The following is a 25,000-nucleotide window of genomic DNA, read 5'->3' as shown; positions in this document are numbered from 1 at the left end:
CTAAACTTGTAATCTCCAATGAGCTTCTTCGACTAACTATAGATATACAAGCCGTCAAAATTCATAAATATTCTTCAAAAAATAATTTGTAAAACTACAACAACAGCAAAAAATAATAAAAGTGCTGTAAAAGTAATGCTGCAAATAAGTTAAATCCTTCAACTTGCAACTTTTCAATACAGCGGTTAATGTTGCAACAAAAAAAAGGAGAAGCAATATGGTTGAAAAACGCTGCTGGTTGCCACAAAAATGTACGCCATGCAGCTTTGTATGCTATTTTCGCTCATATACGTATTATAGCAGTTATACGCATGCAAGTGTATGGTGCGCTAACTATACTGCATGGCGATAACGGTTGTACGAAAGCAACTACATATACACCACACATATACATGCAGGGTGAAAGGAAAGGGAGCGTTGCGCGCGTGGCAGCGGCAATGCGCAACACTTTACGTGCTATTATGGCGTATTGGAGCGCAATTCCGCTCTAACCGGAACTGTGAATGCGCAACAGAAACCCACAGCAACGACAACAATAAACACCAACAAACAAAAACAACAACGAAAACGAAAACGAAAACACCAACAGACGCTGTATACACTAAGGAAAATGGCGGAAAAAATTGTACGTGCATACAAAGGATAACGGTGCAATGCAGCTGCTTGGCCGCAAACTTCTTGGTAAATCGTTTCGCTCACCTCAATTTAAATGCTGTAAAAAATATTGCCAAATATATATGTAGGTATATCAAAATACCGTTACTATATATATATATATGTAGATATAGTGTATGCGCTGCATAAAAGCCGCATAAAAACGTAACAACAACAACTCGACCGCAGCATAAATGATTGCAATGGCAAAACGCAGTGGTGAAACGCAAAAGTTTTCGCCTCGTAAACTTTAAATTGCACAAAAAAAACGAAATATTAATAATAATAATAATAATACAGGAACGCAAGCGTTTAATACTCTTTCATCACTATTATTTCATTACAAGTGTTTCTTATTGTCCTTTTTGTTTTGCTTGATTCCTTGCAAGCATAAATTACGAATTTAATACAACATAAAGGACGGTAGTAATATAGCGCAACTTCACTCTAAACCATACAGCTTTTCGCCAAATTTAAATGGTAACTGGAAAACTGCTTTAAGAAAGGTCACTGAAACCTTGAACAGGGTATATTAAGTTTGTGAACAAGTTTATAAATAAGTTTGTACCTGTAACATGTGACAGTGTACTACCCGAAAATTGCAAATAAAATGCAAAATATTTAATTAGTCATCCATTTATCGTCTCCAATGTAATCCCCATCAGATGTATGGTAATACACTTATGCCAACGATTTTCCAATCCTCGAAACATTTTTCATAAACACTTTTTTGATAGCCTTCAGCGAATTTTTCTTCTTTTATCTCTTCGATCCTCTAGAAAGCGGGTTACACGGAGCGGCAATTTCCTTTTGGGTAAAAAGAAAAAATCACATGTAGCCAAATCTGTTGTATACGATGGTTGATCCATGATATTCATTGCATTTTTGGCTTTAAATTCGTTTCGAAACGTGGCTCGATGCGATTGTTCATTATCATACTGTAAAATCCCTTAATAATTCCGCCACAATGCCGGTCGTTTTCGACGGATGTTCTCACGCAAACGCCTCAATACAGCCAAATAAAACTATTTATTCACGGACTGCCCCTACGGAACAAATTCATGATGCAACAAACCACGATTATCGAAAAAAGCAATGAGCATAAGCTTGGTTTTTTAACCGCTTTGGTGTGGTTTTTTGGTTTCGGCTCTTTTTTCGCCCCCTTCTCATTACTGTTGACTTGTTTGCATGTTAAACTCATAAGCTCATGTCTCATCGACAGTTTTAATGCTCTCCATGAATGTGGGATTGGAGCAAGCATGTCCAAAGAGACCTATATATGGTACTTTCTTTGAAAAAAATTATCTTTTTCGGAACGAGTCGGGCAAATACGCGTTTTATACCCAAACTGTCTTGCCATCTCTCTAAAACTTGCCTGACACAAGTAACCGCCATATAACAAAATTTTGACTGGCTGAAAGCACTTTCTTGATTTGTGAAAGTTTTATGACATATTAAATAGGAGCTTTATATAACACAACAAACCGCAGCCGAAGAAATGAGATCTCTGTTAGGATCGACGTCTTAACCTATCCTAACCTAACCCTTACGGATACAGCTGAAATTTTCTACAACCATTTTTAGAATTTCCGAAACGGATATCTGGCAAACTAGCAGTCCGATTTATCATATTTGTAAGATGAATACCAACTATCAAATGTCTTTTATTTGGAAGGGGACATTCTGGAAAACTTCAGAAACAGTGTCTATCTATTGTGATCAAATGAAAGTACTGATCTTGAAGCTGAGTTCAGAACATTACTTATTCTGTAGAAAATGGTAAAATTGTTGTGAAGTTTAGCACAGAATGAAGAGACGAGTCGAAATTCGGATGTCTCTCTGTCCGTGCATTCGTCACTGCCCATATAACGTTTTAAAGTTTGTAGAGTCGATGCTGTATCAGTTCGTGTAGCACATGGTTCGCTCGATCGCGTTCGGTAAATTTCGATGTGAAAGATGCACCTCGCTCTGATCGACCTATCGTTGAAAAAGTCGATAAAGTTATGGATAGGATTGACCAGGACCGTCACATAAGCAGCCATTACATTGCTAACGAACTTAACATTCATCATCAAAAGGTTTTGAACCATTTAAAATAGGCTGATTACAAGAATAAGTTCGGCGTTTGGCTACCACATGAATTGTCTGTAAAAAATTGATTGGACCGAATTAACAACTGCGTATCTTTGCTGAAACGAAATAAAATCAAGAAAATAAAATCAATGAAGCTCAACAAATGATCACAAAACCAGGACTGATGCCTCGAAATATAATGCTCAGTGTTTGGTGGGATTTGAAAGCAATATCCACTATGAGCAGCTCCAACCTTTGCGAACGATTGATATTACATTTTACTGTCAACAACTGATAAGATTGCAGCAAACAATCGAAAGAAAAAATCGCCAAAACTGATCAACGGAAAGGGCTTCGTCTTCCATCAGGACAACGCTATACCACACACATCATTTATGACTCGGCAAAAACTGGAAGAGCTTGGCTGCGAAGTTTTTATGCATCCACCATATGGCCCTGACCTTACACCATCGGACTAGCATTTGTTTTCATCAATGCAGAATCTCTTAATGGAGTAATGTTGGCTTGAAGAGAAGCCTGTGAAAATTACTTGTCACAGTTTTTCGCCGAGAAACCAGAAATATTTTATACTGATGGAATAATGTCTATAGTGAAAAAATGGCTAAAAGTGCTGGACCGAAATGGTACATACACATTTGGTTTCTTAAAGTTAATTATAAATATAAAAAAAAATAAGTTGAAGTTTGATTACAAATATGAAAAAATAAATATATAAATATATATAAAATATATATAAATCGATCCTCTGGTTGACGTTTCTCCGGCTTTAATTCGTCCAAGTAGAAAGATCATAAAATGTTCGGTTGCACCCGAACTTAGCTTTTTCTTAATTGTTTTCAGGTTAAATTAGTAATTATATTTCACTTTTTAATTTGATACGCTTCAAGAGCGTGCTTTTTAGTTTTTCTTACCATTAAATATTTATTAATTTTACACTGAGTGTGTAAAAAATGGTTGATAAGAAAGACCTACTCATTGCAAACACAAATCACTTTGAGGTGTCAAGTACAAAAAATAATCAAGCTGATTAAACAACGCGATTGTCACTTGTAAGTAATTAAATATTTACTCGAATATGTAAGCCGGAGAGGGTTCATTTACAGGCAACGAAAAAAAAAACGAAAAAAGTTTCAAAAAATGGAATAAGCGTTTGTATAAGAGATAAGGGATGTAGTTGTCCAAACTGACCGATTTCGAGAAATGATCAATACAATATCAAAATGCATCAATAGACTATCGAATGATCAATGGATTATCAAAATGCACGAACGTATTAAATTTCGTTCGGATATCTCAAAAACTGTTGAAAAACTTTTTTAACCCCACAAAACTTTGCCTCCAACATCGTTGGCTAAAAACAGGTTTTAGATCACTAGTCTCTTAGGCAAAGTTGTTCAGAATGAACCGTAGAACATTTTCCGCATACGTGGTTTTATAAAAAAAGGTCGACCTGCTGTGGTGCCGGTTTTCCTATCGCTACACTATAATTCCTTACTCAAATAATTTCGCACAAATACTTGGAAGCTTTTAAGCATATTGTTGAGCGCACAAACACTTGATTGCGGTGCAACAAACATTTATTGGCACGCCAAACATATTACAAATATATACTACATATGCACATTGCAGCTTAGGGAATTGGTACATGCAAATTATAAATGCAAATAACTAAAGCAATTAACTACGTAGAACTTAAATGAAACATAAGCGAACTAAAAGCAGTGTCTCGAGCTTAGTAGTGCTGATATTGCTCCTCCTCGCCATGGTACTGGCCATCATCCTGTGGATTGTTCAAGCGCTGCGCCTCAAGTTCTGCGCGCATGCGCGCATGCTCCGCAGCAATGCGCTCAAATTCACTCAGATGCTTGTGTGTGGCATAGGCGACAGCCTCGGTGTTGCGCGGCCCAGCGGCGTAGACCTAATTTGCATTTAAAATGCAAAATAAATAGAAATTTTTGAATAAATTTTTAATAATGAAAAATAAAATCCAATTAGGCAGCAATTCGTGCAGGCTGTTGACATTGCCGTCATAAGAAAACAACGCTGCAATGGCACAGCTAAGCACGACTTGCAGCGCAGCGCAAATATTAGGCGTGCCAAACTTACATTCGGTGCGCCGTTCACCCCCTCGGCGGCATGTTCTTGCGCAATGCGATTGTAGAGTGCAAAATGCTTGCGCTTCGCTTGCTTCACCGCCTCGGTATCCTCCTGTTCGTGACTCAATTGCGGATGGAAACCATGCTCATCGGCCACATATTGTACGGTGCGCAATTGATTCTTCGGATCCACATAGGAGAAGGCGCCACGTACCACACCCGTGCCATCGGAGACCTCGGTATGCTGGCGATCCACATGACCTGGCGCACGGCCAGCCTGATAGCTGAAGACATACGGATTGGGTGGCCCTGGCTGTGGTGTTGTTGTGGTGTAGCCGCCCTGGTGTAGTATGTGCGAGACATCGGCGCGTGCGCAAGCGAGCGCAACAGCAACGACGACCTTTTTTCGTTAGTATTTTTCGTGCGAAATGGAAACAAAATTAAAAAAAAAAATTAAAATGCAAATTAGTTTAATTGCGCATGCGTGGAATTGCAGTTATTTATGCATATTTGGTTATTTTATAAGGAAATTTTAAATTATTACGGCGCAAGAGTCTCACCAGCTTAATAAACAATTTCATTATGACGCACACTAAATTGATTTTTTTGCTACACAAAAGTTAAAGTTCGCGAAAGTTTGTAAGATTTTCGTTATTTCTTTATGCAATCGGCGATAATTTCCACTTTGACACTGCGTTCGCTGGCTGGTAAGTTGTGTACGTCTGCAAATGTTGTACGCTACTAAAAACTCGCCTTAATAAACACTCGCTTAAGCTTAATAACAGCGACGAAAACACACTAGCAAAACAAGAAAATTAAATACGAAATTTTGCTTATTTTTTTTGAAGTTCGGAAAACCGGTATTTTGTAGCTTTGTAACGGATTTGTACAACAGATTCACTACTTCTACATATTTTACTCATATATATTTGTATCTCTGTACATATGTATGTCCAACAAACAAACAAACGTCACCAGCTCAGTAAAGCACCTTTGCTTTGAAGCTTCGAAGCTGTAGTTAGACTCATATAAACATTGATTGATTGAAGCTTTTGCCAAGCACGCTGAGCCGTTTAAGTCGTATTAAAGCAGTACATGAGTTTTAAGGTTCGACTCAACGCTCTGCGACTTAGCATCTAAGTCAATGCGAGGATGCTGCGAAACTTGTTCTGTTCATTCAAAATTTTAATTTCACACTTTACAGATTACGTTTTTAAAAATGCGATAATAAATGTCGATTGTTATGTTTCGTTCTTTCGGTATATTTATGCCTCGTAATCATTTAATAAATTTTTCAGTTTATTGTTTATTTTATTTATGACAATAAACATATAATTAACTTAGTATGAATCAGTCATTGCGATGAGTGTTCGAGAATAAACAATTTTGTAACAAAAACATTTAAATTGTTAGTATGTTTCGCTATAGGTTCTTCTACAAAGTTGAGCAAAACAGTTTATGACGCTGTTAACCCTTGAAAACTAAGCGTTTTTGTTTTTTTTTTTTTTGATTTTTTGGTTTATTTTATCAAACCGGAAGATACTTGAACAACTTAGCTCTATAGTACTAAAGCAAAAACTCTAAAAACTAAAGCAGCAACTCAGCTCCAAAGTAGTTATTAAAGCTTGTAAAGCACTAAAACTCGTAAAGAACTCAAACTACTAAAGCATTAGACCTCCTAAAACACAAGAACGTCAAAAGTACAAGTACCGCCAAAAGTACAAGTACTCCTAAATCACATGATTTTCTATAGTACTAAGCTTTTAAGCTTTAAAGCTATTAAAGTTTTTAAACACCGAAAGTTGTACTGCTGCTCCTAAATCACTCAAACTTCTAAAGCACATAATTTCCTGTATTAAGAAAGCTTTTAAAGCTCTTAATTTTTTTAAGCTCTAAAGGTTTTACTGCGCAAAAGCTTTTACAGTAATATAACAACTTAAGCTTTAAATAGCATATAATATTAATACTTATTAAGCAAGGAAGCTTTGAAGGCATTAAAGCTTTAAATTATTTTAAACTCTAAAGGTTTTACTGCGTCATAGCTTTTAAAGTAATATAATATAGTATCTATAGTATCAAAACTATTTCAGCACGATAGCTTTTAAAACGTTAAAGCTCTTAAGTTCTTTTAAGCTCTGAAGGTTTTACTGAGCAAAATCTTGTATGGCAATAAAACAACTTAAGCCTTAAACAGTACGCAGTATCAAAACTTAATAAGCACGAAAGCTTTCCGAACACTACAGCTTCGAAGACAGTAAAATTTGTAAATTACTGAAGCACTGATGGCACAAAAGTACTCAACATAGCATTTTTAAGCTCTGTAACTTTTAAAGTAATTAAAGAACTTACGTTTTCAATTATTAAATATTAAAGCTTCGAATGCAGCAAAAGTTATGAATGATTGGTTGGTTGAAAAGGGAAGCGCATAGGCGCCGGACCACAGGCGACGGCACTTAGGCCAACATTAGGCGCATTGTATACCAGGGAGGTAACCGATTTAAGCCTTATCCAGCAACTCTGTAGATTCGGCAAAAGTCCTTTCTTTTCCAATCTAAACCTTATCCTACGGAGTCTGTAGATTTGGTAAGCCCTGATTGATATATCCCTTCTAATCCAGCCGAGTGCGGGGCAATTGCATAGATAATGTTCCTGCGTCTCATTATCCTCCGCGCAAACGCTGCATTCCTCCAATCCATTTTTTGCATTTTCGTAAAAGTTATAAACTATTAAAGCGCTGAGGGCAGAAAAGCTTTTAAAGCAGCATTAAGTCACCAAAAACAGTAAAGCTCTTAAGGCAGTACATCTCGCAAAGCATAAAATCTCGGAAGTCACGAAAGCTCTTTAGTCAATAATACTAAAAGTCACGAAAGCTCTTATAGCATTAAAGCGCTTACGAAAGCTCTAATGACACTGAAGTCTTCAAAGCTCTTCTGACTGAAAATATGCATATACGGGTTTAAAGTTTTAATGTAGTTCCAACTAACAATAAGTATCTATAGCAAATTATTATTACTAATTCATGCTTCAAATGAGTTACCAGAGATAAATAATATCCCTGGACTTGTCATAACCTAAACTAGCATTCTCTCAAATATCCCTTGCAGTTTCAGATACTCAAAGAGCTTATTATTCAATCATTCAGAACGACTTGGATATGATCATATGAAATAAATGCAAAAGTAAATACGTTATGTCAGCTGAATATTATGAAAAACTAGGTTTCTTCCAGTTAAAATCTCCTCTTACACTCACTTCACTCTAATAACATAGGTTGATCGGCTTGGTCTCGCACGAACGCACAAAAAATTGGAAATGAAAACTGTATCGCTGCAACCACTTTTAGTGACACCAAAGTAAATTGGTATATTTGTAGAGTATTTGTAATTCTTCTGCAATTACAAAGATTTTTGTGTTCTTTAAGAAACAAGAAATTCTTGTATGTAATTTTATCTCTCGTGTTAGCAACAAAATTTTGTAACACTTGTAATATTAGTGAACATTTTAAAGAAGCCATAATATTTAGACAAGTGTAATTCAATACTGAGGTCAGGGTAATGCAAAGTAATCTTAAATACCCACGTGCTGTTTAGGCTTAGCGTCAGCAGGTTGTTCACCTTTAACACATAAGATGATCAGTGCGCTGAATTTGACGCTTTTAATCACACACACGTTACGATTGTCGTTAATATCATATTTTAACGGCTTACATTTGTTACTCCAACAAAATAATAATTATTTAATTATATCGGAGATGATCTTAACATTCGTGACATTCAATTACTTGAAGAAAAATATTTTAGCTCAGTCGGAAAATCTAAAGAGACATGCTTAGTTTTTCGTATTTGGCTCCTCGAAACGCCTACAGCGAACCGGTTCTCTGCTTCCAAATATATTTCGCTGCTTGGGAAAGAAACATCCAATCACTCCAGAGTCCAGCTTAAAGAGTATTGTGCCAAATTTTACAATACGTACCGTTATTAATAGATAAGAAACCAGCTGCAATTTCACGTTCGATATTGGTACGAAGTTTATCAACCGTCGCTGACTAGTTGACATAGACCATAGACTTGACGTACCTAAAGTCCAATACTCCGCACGACCGAGGCGTCCAATTGACTGATCCATTTCGTGCGATAACATTTTCACCAAACTTGGTTTTCAATAAATCCATTATGACATTCGCTGTGTGGCTCGGTTTGTCGTCCTGTTGGAAACACATATTGTCCCAATCCATATCATCGAATTCGTACCAAAAATATTCGGTTACCATTGAGTGGTTGCGATTCCTATTCATAATCACGGAAGTAGTACGTCCGCTTCAGTTCTTGCATCAATTTAATATTTTAAGGATGTACGCCAAGAGATCTTTTCGCAAAATTCGCCACAACGACGTCACAGAGAGCTGCTCAACACTTGAGAACGACGTGTGAAAGACTGATTTGGATCTTCCTCAATTGATGCGCTAACGGCAGCATTATTCTCGACCCTATGGGCACTTCTTTGTTTCTTAGACTTGGAAACATTTTGTACTGTGCCTGTGGATTCAAATTTTTACTACACTACACGCTCAATTGTAGATCTGACAGAATGATTATGACGACCATAAATTTTACATAGCGCTCTTAAAGTTGAGGCCACAGACTCCGAATTTTGGTAGTAAATTTTAATAATTGCGACTCGTTGTTGGATCATATATTTTTCAACGATGAAATGGCAGCTCTTACTATAGAGAAATGTCAAAAGAGAGGGAAAAATATGGCGTCGTTTGCTTTGCCTATCTTTCTACTTATGTAGTGTCACTATTAAAAACCCCGTTAGAAACTTTTACCTTCAGAACTGGCCGCAGATTCAGTAGAAACCTATCGCGTAAAGTTTTTGGAAATTATTGAGCCGCTCTAGACTAACTCTGGTATACTATATCCGGTATTGTACAGGGTATGAAATTTAAGTTATATAACACACTTGAGTATAAGGTCCATTAAAGTCCCTACTCGAAGTGCTTAACTTTTAACGGTTATTTTCAGAGATAAATTACTCAAAAGGCTCGATGTGCTATGTTTCGTAAATAACACAATAATTTGTTATATATATTTGTATATATGTATGTATTTAAATTAATGACCACTACTACATTTAATCGTTAAATATATAGGAAGATGCATATTATCTATGTTTCTAATTAATTAAAATAATATTTAATTCTGCCAAGCGGCATAAACGTTATCAATTTCGGCATAGATAGAGATGCGGTTCAGTTTTGCTAAATTGTGCATATATAATATATATACATATATTAGAGTGGATCCAGAAAAGCGAGTGCGAATTTTTTTTTACTCAACTATTTAAATGACATTAATAGAGTGTAAAAGAAGTCAAGGAAGTTATACCATTACGAGTCCGTATGTATTTATTTAAGCCTTTTGAGACTCAAAAATTCAATTTTTATAGCCTGAATAAAGTATGTTTGATTGTACATAACTAAGCGGCTGCTTAGTTTTCATAGCCGCCGATAACGGTCCACTATAAGATATATGTAGCTGTCATACGAACTGATCGGTCAAAATGAGATATCTTCAAGAAATTTAGCATGGATTATTGGTGTAATCTCTGAAGAAAGTTTTCAGATCGAATGTCTATAGTACATAGAAATACAAACTGCCTGATCAAAATCATTATTAGATAATATTCGACCGAATAGACCACGTTCGCAGCAACTCGAATTGACGTATGGAACGAATTGGCGCATTTTACGTCGAGATCTTAAATTGAAAGCGTACAAAATACTGCTTACTATATGCTAGAACAGAAGCCGCTCGACCATCTCAAGCTGGAACACTTCGATCTATGGGCTCTTGAAAAGTTTCAAGAAGAACCAACGGTTTCGAGCCAAATTTCCTTCAGCGATGAGGCCCATTTCTGGCCCAATGGGTATGTAAACAAACAAAATTTTCGCATTTCAGACGAAGAATAACCTGAAGAGATTGAAAACCTTTATTTTTTACCCAGCAATTCAAAAAACACTTCTCACCTATCGCATTAATCAATGGATTTATTGAGAAAACACTTCGCTGAGCACGATGATGATCGTGGTCGATTGACCACCAAGATCGTTTGATATCATACCGTTTTACTTTTTTCCTGTGGAGATATATAAAGTCTAGAGTCTGTGTGGACAATTTCGCTTCAATTCAAGACTTGGATAAAACATCACGCATGCTATTCACCAGTTACGAGTCGAATGCTCGAACGAGTGATGCAAAATTTGACTCTTTGAAAGAGATAATCTTTAAAAAATAAATGCCAAAGAATGTTCTTTCGAATGATAATAAACATTCCCCATCGAATTTGAAGTTTCTGTATGAGTAAGAAACCTCGAAATGGATCGCCCTTCGGCTTCGATGCAGCTAGAGTTGACTTGTTTTTGTTCCTAATGCCCAAAATAGACGAATGGTATAAGTTCTAATCTTGATTGGAAACAGTAAAAATACTAAATTTGCATTTCTATATGTAAGGACCACCGTATTCATTTTATTATTATTATAAAAATAAAAGATTTAAAGAAATTTAAAACCGTACTTTTAAGAATTGCCCTAATATAAGTAGACTCAGAGATTTATTATGCAACAAATTGTTTGATGAATGTTTATTCTTGGACACAAGTACCACCTTAATGTATATACCTACATATGTAAAGATATATCACAAAAAAGCTTCTTTAAGCGCTCATAAGTCATGTAAGACTGCTCATAATTAGCGCATATTCGCAGAAGTGATGGGGGTTTTTCCCGAATCTACTTAATAAACAAAACAAGATCGCTCTTTGCGGATGAGCAACGTTTAGGTAAATCTCTATGTATATTAATTCAAACCGTTCAGTTCAAACCGTACAGTAGTTCAGTTGTGCAAAGCCGTTTAGAGTACTTGCAAGCAATCTAAATATTTAATTCAAATCAAAGTGGCGTATGTTCCGAGCTGAGCGTTACGTGTGTCTATAGTCTGCAGATAAAACAAAATGCCGACACTACGAGCGTGTTTATTTGTGCTTTCGCTATATTTACTGCTGATAAGTGTGAATGGTGAGCAAATATATCACATAAAAACAATTAAAAGTATAAATTAGTAAATTATTATATAAGTGTACAGATATAAGTACTCCCTGCGCTTCTTTATAATATTGACTTATCATTTTTCTATTATAAATATTTATACAAAAACTTGATATTTCCCACCAGCGAATTGCGATGTGTATGGCTCGATATTGAAAAAAGGTGAAACTAAGGCGGTGGCTGGTAAATGCAGCCAAATCGTCTGTAAAGGCGCCAGCTATGACGATTTCGAAGTTAAAGCGTAAGAGATTTTGAAAATTATGCTTTTTATGTACAGAACTATATGGTGATTCAATATATTTTAGCTGCCCCAACGCTTATGCGCCCAAAAATTGTAATTTCGTACCGGCGGATCTGAGTAAACCCTATCCACAGTGCTGCCCACATTGGAAATGCTAGAGGAATTGTATACAAACTAATTAAATATTAAAAATATCTATAAGAAAAAGTATCAAATGTATATAAAACATTTTTTATATACTCAAAATGAGTATTAATTTATAAAGGGTGTTTTTTTGGTATTATGAATTGTAGGAGGCAAAGCTGTCAAACCAGCTGTCAACGAAAATATATGCTTTTGACACGTTAGTACAGTTTACTTTGATTATGTGAAGACTTACACTGAAACAAATGGCGAAAGTCATGAAAACTTTATTCTAAACAAAAACTTAAAAGGAAGACGGGGTAGTCTTCTTCTTGTTCTTTATTGTCGTAGATATCACTACGGGGTTATAGCCGAGTTTATAACACCGCCACAGTCATCCTTCCTTTTCCCTATTTGGCGCCAATTGGAGATTAGAAGCGAAGCCAGTTGCCACTCCACCTGGACTTTCCTCTGCATCCCGCAGCGAGTACTGCGTCAAACCCTCTCAGAGCTTCAATGTTTTGATCCTTTCGTACGACATGACAAAGCCAGTTTAGCTATGTCAATGTCGTCGTATATCTCATACCGCGCATCATTCAATCGAATGCAGTATTTGCCGTGGCCAATGCGCAAAGTACCATAAATCTTGCGCAGAACCTTTCTTTCGAAAACTAGTTACGTCAACTCCTCAGATGTTGTCAGCGTTCATGCCTCTGCACCATTTAGCGGGACGGGAATAATAAGTGACTTATAGAGTTGGCTTCTGTTCGTCGAGAGAGGACTTTTCTTCTCAATTGCCTACTCAATTCGAAGTAGCAATTGTTGGCAAGAGTTATTCTGCGCTGGATTTCGATGTTGACATTGTTGTTGCTGTTAATATTGGTTCCAAGATATACGAAATTATGTAAAACTTCAATGTAACTCATGCGAACTGATACCTCGGGAAGTATTGCGGCGGTTGTGGCTAAAACCCAAATGCAGGAAGAGCTGACAGTTCGTCAGTTAATTGTGGAGTTGTATTGCAACTGGGTGCCGGACCCAAAGTACGGCAGAGGTTTTAGATGGTCCTCGAACCCTATCAAGGTGGTTATTGTGTCCATTCCACATTGTCAATTGATACTGAAAATGCCTGATATTTTCAAGGCCTTAGTTTAGTAGTCACCCTTTAAATGTTTTCATTAAAAATCTCAACATAAATCTTAATCTTAAAACTTATTTACAATAATTGTTGGGTAAACATACTGTTACATGTATAAATCGCCCTTTTATAATTGTTACACTGGTCGTCATATAAATGGTAACGTTACAAGGAGATATAAATTTCCGGAAATTGGAAGAAGTCTCAGTCAACATAAATGAACTTATGATCTTTAGGTATTAAACATACTTTTGAATTTCAAAAAATCTTTTTTTTCTGCCTCAGTTGAAGCCCATTTCCGGCTTAATGACTTCGTCCAAAACAAAAACGGTATTAAGTTAAAACAAGGTTCAGGAAACGCAACTGCATCCTATTTTAGGCACATTGTGGTCGGCATCATCGGCCTTATTTCCTTCGAAATGCCGTTTCCATCAATAACGAGGGTTATAACAGGATATTGACCGATTTTTTTTCCAGAATTTGATGTAATCGAGCGAGCGATCTCTACATAATCACGTCATAACATGGACATATTGTGTGCAAAGTTTGACGACTCCTTCACTTCGAGAAATGCCCCAGTCGAATGACTGCCAAGATCATGTGATTTAACGTCTCTAGATTCTTTTCTCTGATGGTATGTTAAATCAAAGGTTTACGCTAAGTTCCAAGAAGATCCGATAGTTCGGAACCAAATTTTTTCAGCTTCTATCTCGATTAGGTTTATTTGATACACACTATATAGTAAAACAACCGTTAGGTGAAGAAAACGATTATACTCTGCGGTAACATGTTGCAAGAGAATAAAAACTGTATACTTTTTTGTGATCACCAGTGTATACCCATTACACGTTGAGAATTACAAAAAAAATGGTGTACTCTTGCTCTCCCGATTCGTTAGCGCTAACAGCTCATAGGTAAGCTGGAGCAAAAATACCTTCGAGCAATTCAAATACAATGGAGCGTTGGTCGAATCGTGTTGCTGTGGTCACCGGGGCCAGCTCCGGCATTGGCGCTGTTGCTGCAAAATATCTCGCTAATAACGGTATGGTGATTGTGGGCTTGGCGCCATGCATAGAAGGTATCGAATCACTACGCGATGAAGTAGAAGACGAAGCAAAGGAACGCATACATGCACTTAAATGTGATGTCACCGATGAACAGCAAGTTGTGGGAGCCTTTGCAGAAATTGAGAGTTCATATGGCCCTATTGCTGTTTTGGTCAACAATGCGGGTGTTGCACGTACCAGCACGACTCTACTGCAGCCTAAAAATCTACAAGATATACGTGATGTAATCGAAACCAATATTCTTGGCGTGATTATATGCACACGTGAGGCATTCCGTTCGATGAAGACGCAGGGCGATGACGGGCATGTCTTCTTGATTAATAGCACCTGTGGTCACAAGGTGCCGATGTTTCCAAATACCACAGTTAATGTTTATCCGGCTTCAAAATTCGCACTCACCGCCTTAACCGAAGTCTATCGACAGGAATTCTTGGATCAGAAAACGAAAGTGAAAATAACGGTGAGTTGAGTACGCGCTGATTGCGTTCTGTACTTTGTATGTATACTACATATATCAAATATTTATATGCATATGTATTTTAGAGTATCAGCCCTGGCTTGGTGGATACGCAGATTCACGTTGGTGAATCTCGTGCGGCACTAGCGAGTATGCCCTTTCTCAAACCGGAGGATATTGCTGATGCCTTGATCTATTGTCTACAGACTCCACCTCATGTGCAGGTCCATGAGCTGACCATTAAACCAAACGGCGAAATAATTTGAACTATTATATCATGAAAGAATAAAAGTTAACTGAACACCACCGAAAATCGCCAGAAAATCCAAAATTCGACTATGTAACTCTGCCGCTACGTACTTTATGAGAAGTAGTTACACTTCAGGATGCCAGCGCTTAAAGTGAGTTTCAATAGGTTCTGCAGCCTCACTATCGATACCACTTCCAGTGTCTCATATACTGGGACACCCCATTGTTTTAAGCATTGCTTTTCTAGTGCGTGACAATTGAACCACTGGCTCCATTGTTTCCCCTGTTGCCTTGCTGTGATCAGTAAGTATTCCAATCATGTTCCTTCATCACGTATACTACGTGAAGAGTGTATTTTTGATCCCCATAGATTATTCCATAGATTTTTAACCTTCCTTACCATGCTCTTGGCCAGATGGTCGATGAGATAATTATTGGATGACAGCAATACATCACTCTAGGCATTCGCGTCCACTATCTGATTGCCATCGATGCCTTTGTTACCTAACATCCAGCTGAAGTAAACATGCGAACCGAGGTTACAGCGTTGCTTGACTGTCAATGCAGATATTAACTGTTGTCCGCCGATGCATTACCGGAGGGTTGGGAAGCTAAGAGTGTCTTCTCACTATTTAATATTTAGGCATAAGGGTGACACTGTTGCCATCACTTTTATATAGAACTTTAGAGAGGTTTCAATAACCAGAAACGCAAATTTAAACATTTGGACCCCAAACCGGTACCCGACGTTACTGACAATAGGGTTCGTATAAAGTTATCAAGAGCAACAGTTGTTATTTGTATCGACGATTCAGCTTCAGATTCTACCTAAAACATACAAGACGGGTTTTAAAACTAGGAAATCGTTTTTGGCAATATAACCTCACTTTATTTTTTAATCACAACTATAAGATCTTATTTTAGAATCTAATCAAAACTATAAGAACATCTAACATAACTTGAGCTCTCTTCCAAAAATATTCTATACTTCTTAAATTTTAGTTATTCGAAATTTTAACCCCTCTTATACTACAACCAATTTAAATCTGCTTCGCCGCCAACTCGATCCAGTCCTTGTACTCTGCAACACGTGTATAAATACCGGGAATACCCGGTCTGCCACAACCGATGCCGAACGAAACTACACCCATCAACATATATCGTCCACGCGAATAGCCCACTAAAGGTCCACCGGAATCTCCCTTACAGCTATCACGTCCACCACTCAGCGCACCGGCACACAGCATACCCTCGGTTATACGCACGATGTTACTGTAAACGGCCGTGCATGAGTGCTGCTCGAATCGCTGTACAGTCGCGAAGCGTAAATGTGGCGATCTCAAGCGCGAATCCTCCGTAACGGTACCCCAACCGCTCACAAAGAATACCGTTTGGTGTGCAACTGCCATATCTGCGCTTGAGGCCAACGCTATCGGTTGAATATTTGCGCTAAACGGTAGTGAATATGTCAACGCCAATACCGCTATGTCATCGTTAATACCGTTAGCTAGCTGAAATTGCGGATGTATGAAAATGCGTCGCACCGGCAAATATACACCACCGCGCTCGTGCTCCGACGAACCGGCGCGGACGGCAAACAACTCCGGCATATCCCATAACTCGAAGCAGTGTGCAGCGCTCACTATAAGCGTTGCGCTGTAAATGGCGCCGCCGCAGCGATGGACACCTTCCTGCTGGATGGACACTTGATAGGGAAACTGTGATATTTGCGCCTCATTGCCGCCCACAATGCGTCCAACGTAACTCTCTAACCGCCTTGGAGCTTGGGTCGTTGTTGCTGCTGCTATGTTGTGTTCAGCCGTGGTGAGCATTACAATGCTCAGCAGCAGTAAGATTGTGAACTTGTATGCACGGTCGTTCATTTTGGATGCTTCTTAAAATTCAAACGCCGGCTAATTGTGCTATCTCTTATATATACGCCGGTTCTAACCAAAAATAACTGTGTACATAATTTACAGCTATGATGAGCTCAAGATGTTTAGGCTTATCTATACAAGCTAATACGTCCGACCTCCGCATAAAAAATCTAGTACAATGAACTTGCTTAGTTTACATGATAATGACCTCCAACCAGGTGCTACTATCTTTACAACAGAGAATTATGTGGGTGTACTTCGGCAAACATAATCTAAGATACGAGGCAGGTACGTTAAATTCGTGAAGTTTTCAAATTTTCAGTTTTTTCAGCTATATTTACTGAAACCTTAGCTTCGGCATACCTAAAAACATAGCCGAAACTGATATTCTTCTTCTTCTTCTTGATTGGCGTAGACACCGCTTACGCGATTATAGCCGAGTTAACAACAGCGCGCCAGTCGTTTCTTCTTTTCGCTACGTGGCGCCAATTAGATATTCCAAGTGAAGCCAGGTCCTTCTCCACTTGGTCCTTCCAACGGAGTGGAGGTCTTCCTCTTCCTCTGCTTCCCCTGGCGGGAAACTGATATTAGCCGTCTCAATAAATTTGTGACAGGCTCAAAGCGCTTTGTCGATCTGTAAGGGTCTTATGATTCAGTATATATGAGTTTATAGGTACACCGGGCCGACGTTCTAAGCTAACCAAGTAACATTCTTCTTATGGACGACATTGTAACCTAACCTATATTTGAGATAAATGGAAAACAATATCAAGCAGTTATAGTCTTATTTCGTCGACGTAGTTGGGGAAGTACTTCTTGATGCTCCTGGGAGGCGATTCCGCTTCAGACTTCAGGGATCGTTTCTACGGATACATTAGCAGAAACTGCTTGGAGATGTGTTCTTTAGGCTCCTTAACTGTAAACATACAGGTCTCACCATGTAGATGTTCAATAGGAAACATCAAGAGGCATGCCGTTATAGTTCAGAGTGTTCTGGCATGTTTTTCAATTAGTGTTATCAACGAATTTATTAAAAATATTTCATATACATATATTTATAGTAAGTGATTAAAACAGTGTCTTTTTTCTATAATGCATAACAGAGTTGCTAGTTATAATAAATTATAAGCATACTATAAACATATATTAAATTTCAATTTCGCATTTCTTATCATTTGTGTACTTATAGTTCATTATGTATACAAAATTATTATATATGAAAGACTTAAGGCTAGACTCATGTGCAATCTTTACATACCACTAACTTAAATTTAAAATTGAAAAAATTAAAATTTAATAAGCAAAGTAACATATTGGAAATTTCACATATGTCTACACATACCTATGAAAAGTACACTATTTAATATTCACTTTCTAAATTCTCATCATCTTTCCATTCTCAAACGTATAATTTTTGTTCTGCTACGCTCCACTAATAATTTTTTTATGCACGAACCATTATTTCTCCTCTCTTGTCGAATTTTTCAAAGACGTCTTAATTCAGTTAACATACTCAGGCGATCAAAAAGCACTTTTCAACAATTAAATCATACTTTTCGAAGTTAGATTCAAATCAAATAATATATGTAAACTAACTTATATGGAAATTGGCGTAGAAAGCTTCACGAACTCATGTTTAATTTCTACAGCCACTCTCTTCTAATCATCTCTCCATTGCCGTCACTTGCTCCTTCAGGTAATCCATATGATTTACATTGTCAAGCATGACTTCATGTTGATAATCAACATGTTGTAATATAAGTTGCATTTTATGCAAATTCTGACTACTATAATCGGATACAATGTCCACTTGTGTGAAGTTTTTTATGCTCTGGCCCAAAATCTAATTGGTTAAATAAAAAAAAGTATTTTTTTCTGTTTAAAATTGAATATAGTTTGCATGCTTACCTCATTTGACTTGGAGCCACGCACTATCTGCCGCGCTACGGATCCCAAATTGTTCACATTAACGCCAACACGATCACAAAGACGTTTCTTACTATCGCTGAAGAGGTGACGTGCTGAACTGCTCGATGCTGATGCCATCTTTATATAAGTAGGCATATAATAATAGTAAGTAATTTTGAACAAATGCTTATGATGTGAAATATAATTTTTGTATTAATGGGTTGTTTTGAATTTTAACAAAAAGAGACAAAATTTTCTATAATCGTTCACTGGTTCTAAGCTACCTCCCCAATAATTTTCAGCCAAATCGGGTCAGCCGTTCTTGAGTTACAAATAGTGTAACCAACAGGACTTTCTTTTATATATATAGAGTTTAAACTTACATTTTATCACTCCAAATGGTTTTATATTATCCGCCAAACCTTGTTTATTCCGTAAACAATTTTGCTCTTTTCCAAAATGTCAAAATATCAGCTGTTTGCCTTGTTACTCTGTAGAACGCCATCTCTTGGTGATTTTTTCCCACAGGCTGCCAAAAGAGAATTATTTATGACAGATTTTTCTAATACCCTATTCAGATCGACACTTAATCACACGATTTCGGCTGTTGAGTGGTTTATGCTACTAATCCTATAAATTTATCAAGATTTCGCCATACAAAAATTCCACTTCAAAGTCACTTCATCGAAGTGATTTGGAACTGATCCACGCTAAATCTCTCGGTGCGACTCTAATTTTGCGCCATCTACTTGTCAGCATTGGAAATCTATTACAGCTGATTTAGACACTACAAAAAGAAAAAAATTTAAGCAATCAAATTTTTTTTAAAGCAATGGATCTAATTTCACCTGAACATCGATTTAACAAAAATGCGTCCATTTTTGTCATTATATGGAAAATATTTAAAATAAAACGGTTTTTACTTCAAAATACTATAAGACAATGTTCACTTTTGATAAATATTAAGCGATGTGAATTCTTTAATGGCAAAAACAGCTGTTTTTTCAGCTTTCCAACGGCAGTGAGAACGGGCTGATTGGTGAAGGGCTTAAATGTAATCTAAACCCTTCAAATTTTCGGACTGAATATGGTATAAGGCTCGTACATTTGCTCGATACATTTTATTTCAAATTCCATTGGCATGACAGTCGTCGGAGTCCTCGTTCGGAATTAAGGCCAATTCGCCCTCAGTTCCTTATTATTCATTTGAATATTTGATCGGATTATCAAGGGCTTAAACGAGATTTAATCTCACTAAGATATTAGCGAGAGTTCCAATAAAAACTGGGAATATATTTCAAAGCCAATATAATTAAAATGATTATACATATGTATGTATGTACACATGATACACCATTTCTACGTCAGTTGGGTCTACGCAATTGACCCGGAATGGTATTTTTATTGCTAAAGGTCGCTTTATATTAAGAAGGAGTTAATATGGTTTGGAAAAACTTATATTGGTAGTCTGACTAAATAATAATCGAGGTTTGGTTTTTGACAAATTTTTCTAAGGCTTTGTGGAGGTTAAGCAAGAGATCTCTTCTGCCGCCAGCAGTAATCATAACCTAACAAATCCACTAATGTACATCAATACTAAAGGATATACTATGCAAAATATATTATTATTCCTTAGTCTCATGTAGGATGTCTGAGTTGATAAAATGAAAGCCGTAATGTTCATCTTATATTTAGTCCCATTGTTTTTTTTTTTTTTTTTTCATTACAATATGAAACAACATTAAATTCAAATATTCACAATCGCTTACAACTTCATTTCATTTCCACTATGCACAAAACAATGTTTCATACTCGGCTTATAGCCTTGACAGCGATTATTCCATGCGACCCAGGCGCTGAAGCCCTGTATGCGTCGTATATACTTTGCACAGGCGACCGAAAACCGTATATTATCACTCAGTAGTAGTTGACAAGGCATGCGGCACGAATCGGTGGATGGACGTCCATCGGCCGGCTTGCACCAGTAGCGATCGTTGATTTGAAACAGACCCCAATCGACGGAGCCATCCACATTCGATGGATTTATGGCTTTCGTATTGAAAGAGCTCTCACCCTCGATCAAACACATCCAATCGTCCAGCTCATGAAAAGGCATACCCATGCGATAGAGACGACGTGCCAACGCACATTTATTGTAAATGCGTCCTTGTATAACGGGACTTAGAAAACTTAGCATAAAAATTGAAGCGATTAATGCTGGAAATGCTTTGTTTTGTAGCTTCATTTTTACAAAGTAACTTTCATATAATCTGCACTTGCGCAAAAATTTAATTTAACTGAGTTTCGAATATTTCAAACATTTACTTTTATATGCTGGCAATATGTTTAGATGACTTGAATTCGAATTTAAAAAAAACCTCAAATAAATTTAGTGTCTGCGTCCACGCGCCATCTTGGAAATATTTAAATTTCTAAGGTCGCCTTGTAGGAATTTTTTTAATTTCTGCTATTGCAAAAACTTTTGTTCCTAACGGTAAAGCTTTTTATAACGAAAATATAAATATTTTCAGTTAAAAAACAGTATTTTTGGAACATAAGACGGTTAGCTTCGACCAAATTTCATAAATGCAAAAAAAATTGTACAAAATAAAAATAAGAAAACCAAAAACTTGTTTATTTGAATTTTTCACATTTTAAGGTTATGTGAGGAAAGCCCTTGGACAAAAGACCTTTTCATTATCTACAACATTTCCATATATCTTTATTTTAAAAGGCTTCCAGTTTTGTCGGAAATTGAGACCACTATACCTAACCCTTAAAAATTCAACCACGCCCCTTCCTCTTCATTTTTCCGAACTGAAATTGACACTTGATTCAAAAATTATTACAAATACGCCAAAATTATTTGTCGGATCAACTTCCAATTTTTTAAACATATTTTGAAATGTGTGGAAGAATCGATTTTTTGAAATGCTCTCTTGTTTAAAACCCCTTAGATAACTGTGAAATACAAAAGCACCGAAATTTTTCGATAACCTGCCGTATAAGCTTACCGGTTGAACATTTTTCCTCTATGCATTAAAATTTGTAGAACTATACACTGATGTTTTTCCTGCAGGGCACACACAAAAATTATCCAAAATAAAGAACCAATTAACAAAAGTAATTGCTACTTGTATAAATCGTGGTGAATTCAATTGCAGATCTACTTCTAGTACATTGGTAAACTGAAGTTGGCGCTCAGCACCTGCACACTTTCAATTTCCACTAATATGTGAGCTTTAGCGCCGAACGGTCATTGTACTGGACAGCAGTTCGACACAATCTTATCGCTTAATGATTTTTCAAGAGCTTTGAAGCGTTCAAGTGTCAGTTTTTATCAAAAATGAATTGCTTAATTCACATAACATTTGCCAGATGGAAGTAGAACACGTGACGCCGCAAAATTACAAAGCTTTCAACACTGCGGCACGTGGGCGAAATCTTAACTCTTCAGAATGTAAGATCGAGCGCGCTGGCGGCAGCAAGTTAGCGAGTGTCTATTAATCTATGATATTTTTTATGGAACTTAATTAAAAAATGAAAGTCTCAGAAACTGCTGAGGCAATTGTGATACGGAGCATGGATCAATTCGAATTTTTAGTTGAAAACTCATTTAAGAGAGTACACCTTTCGATCGATTCTAATTGAAATGAATTTTGCTAAGATACCACACATATGAAGTGGTATTGAAGCTAAAACGTTAACAATGTGGACCGACAGCCAGCCAAACCTGGGTAATCAACGTCGCTCGATTCCATATACCCGAAGTAGTACCAGTTTTTTGTCCATTCAATGACTGTCTACACGTTGGCATTCTCCATATTAACTGTTATACAAGGTAAAAGATTAGTCATAAGGACCTCGAGAACCAGGAACCTACCAAACCTAACTACTCAACTTTATTTGATTCTACGTTCCCGGATTAAAAGCAGTGTTGACCAATTTACGAAACCCAACATTTATTTTTTCTCAAATTGATTTCAAATTTACAATATTCTCTTGATAAACCCAAATGCATTAAATTTCCACAATTACAAACAATCATTAATATTCGGTAAGGCCCAACCGCTACGACACTGTCTACCCCACACGGTCCAAGCGCCAAAACCTTGTGCACCTTGTATTTGACGCGCACAACGCAGCGATGTACCAATATCATCGGTAGTCAACGAACGACATGGTGTGCCACAAACATTCGACGTGCGTCGTCCATCTTGTGGATCACACCAGAAGCGATCGTTGATTTGAAAGAGACCCCAATCACGCGAACCATCCGAATTTGGTGGACCAATGGCCGCCGTATTATATGTACTCTCATACTGTGCAATACACACCCAAGCGGGTATATCGCCACGCGGCGTACCCAAACGTGACAGCTCACGAGCCAGAGAACAGCGGTCGAATATCCTGGCAACGATACCGGAGAAAGTGTAGAGCAAAATCAAGCAAGAAAGTTGGAACTTCATGGTTTGCGAGGTGTTAAATAAATAAATCGTGTTAAAAATAGAATTCGTTGGCATATTTATAGAGAATTTTAAAGAGGTTAAGACATACATGAAATTGTTTGTGAATTGTAATAACAATAATATGAATAGCATTCCGCTGGAAGGTATTCACATCGCTCAGAGACATTCAATGAAAAAACTTTTTAACAAAGAAATATTATATATATTTATTATATTTCAGTATTTTTTCGAAAATGATCTATAGCGATTGTTTCAAAACTTTTATTATTTAACAATGCATTGAAAAAGCTGTGTAAGAATAGGCGGCGCCTTTAACGAAATGACCTACATTTACTCATAACGAAAATTTTAGTGTTTACAAGCTGAAAGTGCATAACTTAAAACGAGTAAAAATCTTGTTTTTAGTAAAACAAAAACAGTGAAATTATTTTAAAAACCTTTGTGTGCCATATATAATATTAATGAAAGCTAACACCCAAAACAAAATATAATATACAAAAACCTTTCATTGAACGCGCCAATTTACCTACTCCGAACTCATTATTCTCATATTTTAACAACTCGACTTAAGCCTTTTTCTTTTATAAGCGCATATCCCTAAAACTAATATAAATATCGCCAACCCAACTGTGTAAAAAATCATTTTCCCAACAAAAACCGGCCTTTCGCCATGAAAATTCAGCTTGCCTCACTTTTGCTGGCAATCGCGCTCGGCGGCGTAGAGCCACGCATACTCGATAAATGTTCACTGACACGCGAACTGGCCGGTTTGGGTATACCACGTGCCAATATACCCAATTGGGTGTGCATCGCACAATACGAAAGTAATTACAACACCGCCGAGTTGGGACCACCAAATCCGGATGGTTCGCGCGATTGGGGTATATTCCATATAAACGATCGTTATTGGTGCAATCCAGGTGACGGCCGACCCAGTGCAAATACTTGTCAAGTGTCCTGCCAATCGCTCTATACGGACGATATAGCGGCAGCTGTGACGTGTGCACGACAAATTATAAGTACGCAGGGTTTCGCAGCTTGGAATACGTGGAATAATAATTGTGGCAGAGGGGCGAATGTACCGAGCATCGATGACTGTTATTGAGGTGAGCTGAATGGTTTTTGTTGAAAATAAATTCATGATGATAAAAAGATTTTATGAAATTTTTTTTTTTTTTTTATAAATATATAAAATGGGTTAAAAGTGTCTCATTATTCAAAATAAGACGATCAGACATCGCTGTATTAGGAATACATGATCCTCTTCTTCTTTACTGGCATAGGCATAGGCTACGCGGTTATAGCCGAGTTAACAACAACGCGCCAAACATCGTTCCTTTTCACTATTTGGCACCAATTAGTGAAGTTCAAGTGTTGGCAGGTTTTTCTCTACCTGGTCTTTCCAACGCAGTAGTGGTCGTCCTCTTTCTGTGCTTCCCCCGGCGAATACTGCGTCGACTACTTTCAGTGCTGAACCGTTTTCATCCATACGGATGACATGACCCAGCCAGGCGTAGCCGC

General features: G+C 37.2%; 7 protein-coding genes across 7 annotated transcripts; 3 read left to right on the top strand and 4 right to left on the bottom strand.

Annotated features, from left to right (window-relative positions):
- Positions 1–4,262: 4,262 nt before the first annotated feature.
- LOC108967293 lies at positions 4,263–5,985 on the bottom strand. Its single transcript, XM_018930599.1, has 3 exons — positions 5,405–5,985; positions 4,855–5,244; positions 4,263–4,666 (listed from the first exon to the last, which is right to left on the bottom strand). Exons 1-3 carry the CDS (start codon positions 5,423–5,425, stop codon positions 4,481–4,483), a joined length of 597 nt encoding a protein of 198 aa, XP_018786144.1. The 5' UTR covers positions 5,426–5,985; the 3' UTR covers positions 4,263–4,480.
- A 5,657-nt stretch (positions 5,986–11,642) lies between these two features.
- Positions 11,643–12,450, top strand: LOC108967298 (la1-like protein 13). The gene is made up of 3 exons (XM_018930605.1): positions 11,643–11,920; positions 12,077–12,191; positions 12,256–12,450. The coding sequence occupies exons 1-3, from the start codon at positions 11,857–11,859 to the stop codon at positions 12,347–12,349; spliced, it is 273 nt and encodes a 90-aa protein (XP_018786150.1). The 5' UTR covers positions 11,643–11,856; the 3' UTR covers positions 12,350–12,450.
- Positions 12,451–14,376: 1,926 nt separating this feature from the next.
- Positions 14,377–15,289, top strand: LOC108967277 (farnesol dehydrogenase-like). Its single transcript, XM_018930583.1, has 2 exons — positions 14,377–14,979; positions 15,063–15,289. Exons 1-2 carry the CDS (start codon positions 14,407–14,409, stop codon positions 15,240–15,242), a joined length of 753 nt encoding a protein of 250 aa, XP_018786128.1. The 5' UTR covers positions 14,377–14,406; the 3' UTR covers positions 15,243–15,289.
- Position 15,290: 1 nt separating this feature from the next.
- On the bottom strand, positions 15,291–17,537 carry LOC108967276 (trypsin 3A1). The gene has a single exon (XM_018930582.1). The coding sequence runs from the start codon at positions 17,106–17,108 to the stop codon at positions 16,266–16,268; it is 843 nt and encodes a 280-aa protein (XP_018786127.1). The 5' UTR covers positions 17,109–17,537; the 3' UTR covers positions 15,291–16,265.
- Positions 17,538–18,117: 580 nt separating this feature from the next.
- Positions 18,118–19,484, bottom strand: LOC108967295 (BLOC-1-related complex subunit 7). Its single transcript, XM_018930602.1, has 3 exons — positions 19,394–19,484; positions 19,011–19,148; positions 18,118–18,945 (listed from the first exon to the last, which is right to left on the bottom strand). The coding sequence occupies exons 2-3, from the start codon at positions 19,146–19,148 to the stop codon at positions 18,766–18,768; spliced, it is 318 nt and encodes a 105-aa protein (XP_018786147.1). The 5' UTR covers positions 19,394–19,484; the 3' UTR covers positions 18,118–18,765.
- A 1,291-nt stretch (positions 19,485–20,775) lies between these two features.
- LOC108967272 lies at positions 20,776–23,479 on the bottom strand. Its single transcript, XM_018930575.1, has 2 exons — positions 23,049–23,479; positions 20,776–21,280 (listed from the first exon to the last, which is right to left on the bottom strand). The coding sequence occupies exons 1-2, from the start codon at positions 23,477–23,479 to the stop codon at positions 20,776–20,778; spliced, it is 936 nt and encodes a 311-aa protein (XP_018786120.1).
- A 657-nt stretch (positions 23,480–24,136) lies between these two features.
- Positions 24,137–24,609, top strand: LOC108967297 (lysozyme S-like). Its single transcript, XM_018930604.1, has one exon. It carries the CDS (start codon positions 24,150–24,152, stop codon positions 24,582–24,584), a length of 435 nt encoding a protein of 144 aa, XP_018786149.1. The 5' UTR covers positions 24,137–24,149; the 3' UTR covers positions 24,585–24,609.
- Positions 24,610–25,000: the final 391 nt, after the last annotated feature.

The sequence above is a fragment of the Bactrocera latifrons genome, unplaced genomic scaffold, assembly GCF_001853355.1.
Source record: "Bactrocera latifrons isolate USDA-ARS-PBARC rearing strain unplaced genomic scaffold, ASM185335v1 scaffold_182, whole genome shotgun sequence".
Classification (NCBI taxonomy): Eukaryota; Metazoa; Arthropoda; class Insecta; order Diptera; family Tephritidae; genus Bactrocera; species Bactrocera latifrons.
The sequence above is the reverse complement of the archived record's forward strand: the minus strand, read 5'-3'. Positions and strand labels throughout refer to the sequence as shown.

What these genes read in the sequence shown, in the direction of transcription:
- LOC108967293 (XM_018930599.1), bottom strand. Translation starts at nt 5,425, where the DNA reads ATGAAATTGTTTATTAAGCTG. An exon ending in TGAAATTGTTTATTAAGCTG is followed by an intron (nt 5,245 to 5,404) that starts GTGAGACTCTTG and finishes TAACGAAAAAAG; the next exon opens with GTCGTCGTTGCTGTTGCGCT. An exon ending in GGGTGAACGGCGCACCGAAT is followed by an intron (nt 4,667 to 4,854) that starts GTAAGTTTGGCA and finishes AATGCAAATTAG; the next exon opens with GTCTACGCCGCTGGGCCGCG.
- LOC108967298 (XM_018930605.1), top strand. Translation starts at nt 11,857, where the DNA reads ATGCCGACACTACGAGCGTGTTTATTTGTGCTTTCGCTATATTTACTG. An exon ending in ACTGCTGATAAGTGTGAATG is followed by an intron (nt 11,921 to 12,076) that starts GTGAGCAAATAT and finishes ATTTCCCACCAG; the next exon opens with CGAATTGCGATGTGTATGGC. An exon ending in GACGATTTCGAAGTTAAAGC is followed by an intron (nt 12,192 to 12,255) that starts GTAAGAGATTTT and finishes AATATATTTTAG; the next exon opens with CTGCCCCAACGCTTATGCGC.
- LOC108967277 (XM_018930583.1), top strand. Translation starts at nt 14,407, where the DNA reads ATGGAGCGTTGGTCGAATCGTGTTGCTGTGGTCACCGGGGCCAGCTCC. An exon ending in AAACGAAAGTGAAAATAACG is followed by an intron (nt 14,980 to 15,062) that starts GTGAGTTGAGTA and finishes TATGTATTTTAG; the next exon opens with AGTATCAGCCCTGGCTTGGT.
- LOC108967276 (XM_018930582.1), bottom strand. Translation starts at nt 17,108, where the DNA reads ATGAACGACCGTGCATACAAGTTCACAATCTTACTGCTGCTGAGCATT.
- LOC108967295 (XM_018930602.1), bottom strand. Translation starts at nt 19,148, where the DNA reads ATGGCATCAGCATCGAGCAGTTCAGCACGTCACCTCTTCAGCGATAGT. An exon ending in GTGGCTCCAAGTCAAATGAG is followed by an intron (nt 18,946 to 19,010) that starts GTAAGCATGCAA and finishes TTAACCAATTAG; the next exon opens with ATTTTGGGCCAGAGCATAAA.
- LOC108967272 (XM_018930575.1), bottom strand. Translation starts at nt 23,479, where the DNA reads ATGAAGTTCCAACTTTCTTGCTTGATTTTGCTCTACACTTTCTCCGGT. An exon ending in CCGAATATTAATGATTGTTT is followed by an intron (nt 21,281 to 23,048) that starts GTAATTGTGGAA and finishes GCGCAAGTGCAG; the next exon opens with ATTATATGAAAGTTACTTTG.
- LOC108967297 (XM_018930604.1), top strand. Translation starts at nt 24,150, where the DNA reads ATGAAAATTCAGCTTGCCTCACTTTTGCTGGCAATCGCGCTCGGCGGC.